Source organism: Trypanosoma brucei, chromosome 11, assembly GCF_000210295.1.
Source record: "Trypanosoma brucei gambiense DAL972 chromosome 11, complete sequence".
Taxonomy (NCBI): domain Eukaryota; phylum Euglenozoa; class Kinetoplastea; order Trypanosomatida; family Trypanosomatidae; genus Trypanosoma; species Trypanosoma brucei.
In genome coordinates, this window is record NC_026744.1 from 2,859,111 (window position 1) to 2,865,110 (window position 6,000).

Below are 6,000 nucleotides of genomic sequence, written 5' to 3' on the forward strand. Positions count from 1 at the left end.
CTTCCGTGGATGCCGGAGTGCTGTACGGATTTCGTTTTCAACCCACTGTGTGCACTTATGTATGCACGGACGTAGGAAATGTTTGTTTGGTAAAGAATGAATCTGTTTTGCCCTTTTCTCCTTCTCGTTTTGTGTGACTTTAACCAGGGAAAAAAAGGGGGGAATCGAAAAGAAAAAAGAGAAAAAAGAGGGGAAACAAAAAGAATGGTGCTCCTCTCTGTTCTGGATAAAGCAAAGGACATGGCTTCGCGTCTTCTACCAACGCCTTACCTGGAACTTGTAGAGGAGGCCACTGAACCATGCTTAAGTACTCCTAAACTATCGGCTGTGACGCTGCTATGCGACAATGCCAATACGCGGGCGGAAAGCGTGGCCGATGTTGTGCGGGCTGTCCGCCGCCGCATCGCCAATTCTGATCCAACTGTGCAGTATCTCACAGTTATTGTGCTGGAGTCGCTTGTCAAAAATTGTAACACGAAGTTGCACACGGAAGTCGCTGCGCAGAAAGGCATTGTGAAGGAACTGTACAACATTGCCACCCGCAGCGCTACCAGTGAGAAGGAGTGCTTAGCGAAGGAAGCAGCTTTGGCGCTCATTCTTAATTTCTCTGTTTGGTTTGCAGGGCATCCCAACAGCCGGTTAAAGTTCTTGACGTCAGTCGCTGAGGCTGTTCGACGGGCTGTAGGGCCCAATGCATTTGATGGAATCCAGCCCGACATTGATACGCGACTCTCCATGGCAGTAGGCCCAACGGGCCAGCGCACCCGTCCCCCGGCGAAGCAACCGAACAAATCAATACACCACCCACCAGAAACTGGACTCCCGCCGGGAGCACACGTGGTAGACGCAATTGGCATCGTTTTACCAACGGACGAGGAGCTAGGTACCATGCTTGACGTATGTATGACCCTTGCAGAATACCTCAATGACATCAAAGTGAACGAGGACGGAAGTGTAGAAATGGATGACGTTATCGAGAGTATTCTCAGTAGTATACGCAGCAGCAATAAACTAATTTTATTGATCCTTGGTTCTGATCTGAAGCCGAGTAACAGGGAAATGCTTGTGGATGTTTGCAACAGCCAAAATAATCTGATGCAGCGCCTGTCCAAGCGGGCACCCTCACAAGATACACGACAGGGCGGCACCACAGCACAATCGACTTCAGATTCACTGTCGGGGGCCTCGGCGGCTGCGACCGCTAAAACGCCATCAGCAAGTTCAAAAATGACGGCGGCAAGTGCAGCAAAGCCAAGTGCCCCACCCGAAACCCCAAAGGAGCAGCCGGTGAAATTGTTGGGCGCATCTCAAACAGTGAAAAGGCCAGTGAAGCCAACAGGGGGTGAAAGTGCCGCACATCCACAAAACCCTCTTGACCTACTTGACGACCTATTCCCGGCTGCGCCCGCCCAGGCTCCTGCAGCGGCGCCGCCGGCAGTTGAGGCGGTGGGAAAGGGAGCAGAAAATAACTGTGAAGATATGTACAGTAGTGAAGAGGTTTCTGAAGAAAGAAACCGGAAACCGGTTAAGCACGTTTATACCGATTTTGAAGACCTTTTGGCGCGACAGGCACCAAAGTAGTGTTAGCAATAACTCTCCACTGGGTGGGTGGTACACCAAGTATACATGATATTAGCATGGGTAGATTTGCGTGCGTGCGTGTTGGGTCGTTTTACGTAATGCAAATATGTTCAAGATCCTTTTCGTCTCAACTGGCATTTCGAATCAAAAGACAAGGGGGAAAAAGCAAAGGAAGGAGATGGCGCAACCAGATCCTCATTTTTTGTTCCTGAATTTGTACCGGTGGTTTGAACGTAAGTGGAGCGTTGTCGCAAGCTCTGGTCCCATGCGTTTAGTGCAGTTTTTAAGTATGGTACCGTTTTGTAGCGCTCGCAGGGCTCTAAGCATCATTTTTGTGGATACCACTACGCGAAAAAAAAGAAGTTGTTATGTGTTTTTATTTCCACTCCCGCACACTAGCATCAACATCTTTATCGTGCAGTGGTTACCTATGTTATTTCTTTTTTTTTTTTATTAGTGTCAGTCCTACTATTTATTCATTTTTGCAACTATCAGGACTAACTGAGCTTGGCTCTGCAATCTCACGGCGTGACGGTCCACATCTCCTTTCCTGTGTAACTAAAGGTAAAAGAAAAGGTCAATACAAGGCACTAACACGCATTCCTAACTCAGAGAAGGACAACAATTGGAGTCTCATCGTTCCACAAAAAAAAAAGGGGGGGGCGTAGAGAAAAGCGACGGTGCTTTAAAAGAAAGGAAAGAAGATGGGTCCCAGTGAGTACGATGAGTTGGAGAACATCGTCGAACGCTGTAGCGCAAGAGGACCAAACACATGTGGGTGGAAAATCACTATGACAGAGGACATACACGATGAACCGGACCGTCTCAATGGCTACCCATTTGCTGACCACAACGGTATCGGAGTGCGGTTATCTTACACCAAAGGAAGCATCACGGTCCGGGCTAATGTGAGTTCGAACCCCAAGACCACATGGTGTGATCTTCTTCCTACTCTCAAATGGAGGCGAGACGCGCATGGCGCCCAACATACCTTTTTCCTCCACATGGCCGCAACGCCCAGGTTTACGTACACATTGCGTCACCCGGAGTTTTTTATCACATCGGACACAAATCTGGTGGATGGGTTTGTCTCCAGATGCACAGCAACCACACGCATATCACCAAAAAATCAGGTGGGTGTGTCATTTACGTATGACCCCAGCAGAAGTGGTTTGAAAGACTACACGTTTCTTTTTGCACGGGAGGCGTGTGCCGCCGTGCTCGGTGGTGACGTCGTGGCCAAGTATAACGCCACCCGCGGTATAGGCCTTCACCTTCGTGTTCCGACGAACGCATACACCAGTGCGGTTGTCTTGGCAGAAAAGCAGCGGTTCATAGTGGGAGCAGAGGCTCGCTCATCCTGCGGTGCTCAGATGTTAATGAATATAAACCTAGTCGATCAGAGGGCTGAAGTGGCTCTTTCGCGATTCTTTGGCCCAGTCTGGCAAGTGGCACTCAACTACTCAGCAGTTCTGAACAAGCCTACCACTGGGTATATTTCGACAGTGTCCCCCCGGTTTGGTATTGTTTTCACAGGAAGGTGAAATACGGTACGGAACACAACAAGAAGGAAGGCGAAAACAGCAAAGTGGCAAACTGTGTTTTTCAGAACAAAACAAATTTCTTTACGACCAAGTATTGTGAACCGCAATATTCCCTAAGGCACCTCATGAGAAACGTGAGAATGGAACATTTTAGTGCAAGGAGTTTACGTTTCTAAAACGCGATGTCAGGAAGAAAAAAGAAACAATACTCAGAGTCAGCGTCCGAGTAAATATCCCATCGCATGATAAGGATTATTAAATCTACGACGCAAACGTTGCCTCAATCGGAAGCAGAAGTATAAGCGCGGGTCATAACATCCACACGAGCTCAGATAAACAACACAAAGTTTTCAAACAGAAACAAACCACTGACACAAGGTGAAGAAAAAAAGCGAATTATCCCGTCGTGACCTTATTTTCCTTGTGCTTTCACCCTTCTCTCCCTCTCTTAGTTCCAAAGCATTACGCAACTCCCACACACGCAATATGACCTCCGTCTCGTCCGGCGCTAAGGTCCTCCGAATGAAGGAGAGCGACGTGCAGAAGTTGCTCGCCATGCACTGCCACCTCGGCACGAAGAACAGCAGCAGCGCCATGAAGAAGTACATCCACGGGCGCACAAGCGACGGCACAAATATCATTGATATCCACATGACGTGGGAGAAGCTGATCCTTGCCGCCCGTGTGATCGCTGCGGTGGAGAACCCACAGGATGTCACCGTCTGTTCCACACGCCTATTCGGGCAGCGCGCCATCTTCAAGTTTTCCCAACTCGTTGGGACATCGTTCCTCGGTGGCCGGTTTATTCCCGGTACATTCACCAACCAGATCCAGAAGAAGTTCATGCAGCCACGCGTTCTGGTTGTCACGGATCCCCGCACAGACCACCAGGCCCTACGTGAAGCGAGCCTTGTCAACATCCCCGTCATTGCTTTCTGCGACACGGACGCACCACTGGAGTTTGTTGACATTGCCATCCCGTGCAATAACCGTGGACGCCATTCTATCAGCATGATGTATTGGCTGTTAGCCCGGGAGGTGCTGAGGCTCCGTGGCACCATCCCACGTAGTGTACCATGGGAAGTGAAAGTGGACCTCTTCTTCTACCGTGACCCTGAAGAGGCATTGAAGCAAGAGGAGGCCACCGCCGCAGCTGAGGTCCATGAAGAAGCTGACGAGGGTTATGGATGGGTGGAGCGCGACAACACATGGGAGCAGTAAGCGAATTGTTGCCTTGGGACAAGCACAGTTGTTTAACATATATATCTTGGTTGTTACCTCCGTATAATTTTTAACTTTTTTTCTTTTCGGTGACCGCGTGCGGCATCGCTAACTTTAGGGAGGAATGAGGCGCTGCGCATTCGAAGGTGCTCTGCCGCTGAACAATGACTGCCTCATGACACTATACAACCAACACCTCATTATTGCCCTAAGCGTCGTTTGACAATATTGCATCTCCTCTACAATACCTGTTTCTGTGTGATATTTTGTATCTGATGTTATATTTCCTTCTTCTTTTCTCTTAACTTCCTTCATTTCCGTACCATCTATTGCAGCGACAAACCCAGGGCAGCGCCAACGGGTGGTGAGTGAGCACTGGACCCTGCCTAGAGGCCACTCAAAAGTAACTGTCAAGCGGTCGCGCAGGAAAGGCTAAAAGTAGGCAAGGAATTGTGCGTGCACCACTGTGTAATTGAAACTCATTGGTACTTGTATCAATCACGTATTGTCAAAGCTCATTTTTAGTGCTCGGGGGACAGCTGTTGTTAGTTGGTGATACAGATTTATTTGGTGAACTGAAGTGCAGTTTAAAACTATTTTTATTTTTTTTTCGAGCGTTAGCGCGGTACCTGAAGCAGTGGGCTTCACCGATTTTGTTGAGGGCAGGGGAAGCTAAGCACCCCCTCCCCACCCTCGGGTCGTGTAATAGCCGAGGGCTATTGTAACAACCGCCCACACTGCACGTCGTCAAAAGGAGATTGGAGTATTTGGAGTAGCCCCCCCAAAAAAAAAAAAGAATGTGGCTTTTCTTTGGAACTTTGTGTCGTGGAGCACTTGTGGTACTCCTGACCTTTCTTCTTTATTTTGATTCTAGTCGTCTTCCGACGCCTGATTATGTTGCTGGAGAGATGTGTAACATGTTGGAGAGGCACGCGGAGTGTTCCAGCTGTCAGAAGCTTCTGAGCCATTTCGATGTCGATGGAAAAGGCGATGAGTCCCCGATCTGGCAAACTTTGCGACGGTTAGACAAGCCGCGTATGCCTGCAGTGCAACCATGTGATGGCAAAACGAGGAGTGTGGAGTGTAATCGTTTTCTTGAAAATAGTCTCATTGAAAAGTGGAGCATGGTCTCTGCGCTTGTTCACGAAATGAAAAAGTTTTACGCCACTACGGATCCGGATGCCGTGGGCATCGTTAACACTCGGCACGATGAACTCGTAGAGTTTATACTGAATGAAAGGGAAGCAAGAGAAAGTGAACAGCGGGAATTGCAGAAGTGGGAAGACTGCTCTTCTATAGTCGATGTCAAAAGTGACACTTCGGAGCTTTCCACGAACAAATTGAGGAGGCACACATATGAAAGCAGTGCGTGCAGCATTAGTTTCAGCAACGACCGCCAGCGATCATTCTGCTGGTGCCACTGCGCGGGAAAGTTGCCTTTCATGGAGCGGACGCGGATTTGGTTGCTTCATATTTACCTCTCGTACGACATGCGCATGAAAATAATTATTTTACAGCATCAAAGGAACACCCTCTTTTGCCTTCTGTTGGAATTATGTTTACTTGGAATAGTGATGAGGCACCAGACTGTGGAGGCTGCAGTTGAAGTGGCGGGCGCCGTACATCCCACCAACGGCAAATTGAGCAATGAACT

At 48.8% G+C, this 6,000-nt stretch overlaps 5 protein-coding genes across 5 annotated transcripts; all 5 read left to right on the top strand.

The window, feature by feature from the left end:
- Positions 1 to 96: 96 nt before the first annotated feature.
- TbgDal_XI12060 (hypothetical protein, conserved) lies at positions 97 to 1,581 on the top strand (the record flags this gene model as incomplete). Its single annotated transcript, XM_011782049.1, has 1 exon — positions 97 to 1,581. The coding sequence occupies one exon, from the start codon at positions 97 to 99 to the stop codon at positions 1,579 to 1,581; it is 1,485 nt and encodes a 494-aa protein (XP_011780351.1).
- Positions 1,582 to 1,687: 106 nt separating this feature from the next.
- TbgDal_XI12070 (hypothetical protein, unlikely) lies at positions 1,688 to 2,038 on the top strand (the record flags this gene model as incomplete). The annotated part of the gene is made up of 1 exon (XM_011782050.1): positions 1,688 to 2,038. The coding sequence occupies one exon, from the start codon at positions 1,688 to 1,690 to the stop codon at positions 2,036 to 2,038; it is 351 nt and encodes a 116-aa protein (XP_011780352.1).
- Positions 2,039 to 2,285: 247 nt separating this feature from the next.
- On the top strand, positions 2,286 to 3,125 carry TbgDal_XI12080 (hypothetical protein, conserved; the record flags this gene model as incomplete). Its single annotated transcript, XM_011782051.1, has 1 exon — positions 2,286 to 3,125. One exon carries the CDS (start codon positions 2,286 to 2,288, stop codon positions 3,123 to 3,125), a length of 840 nt encoding a protein of 279 aa, XP_011780353.1.
- A 486-nt stretch (positions 3,126 to 3,611) lies between these two features.
- TbgDal_XI12090 (40S ribosomal protein SA, putative) lies at positions 3,612 to 4,346 on the top strand (the record flags this gene model as incomplete). Its single annotated transcript, XM_011782052.1, has 1 exon — positions 3,612 to 4,346. The coding sequence occupies one exon, from the start codon at positions 3,612 to 3,614 to the stop codon at positions 4,344 to 4,346; it is 735 nt and encodes a 244-aa protein (XP_011780354.1).
- Positions 4,347 to 5,143: 797 nt separating this feature from the next.
- TbgDal_XI12100 (hypothetical protein, conserved, (fragment)) lies at positions 5,144 to 5,998 on the top strand (the record flags this gene model as incomplete). The annotated part of the gene is made up of 1 exon (XM_011782053.1): positions 5,144 to 5,998. A coding segment is annotated over one exon (855 nt), but the record flags the coding sequence as incomplete, so codon positions are not given.
- Between the last annotated feature and the right edge of the window lie 2 nt (positions 5,999 to 6,000).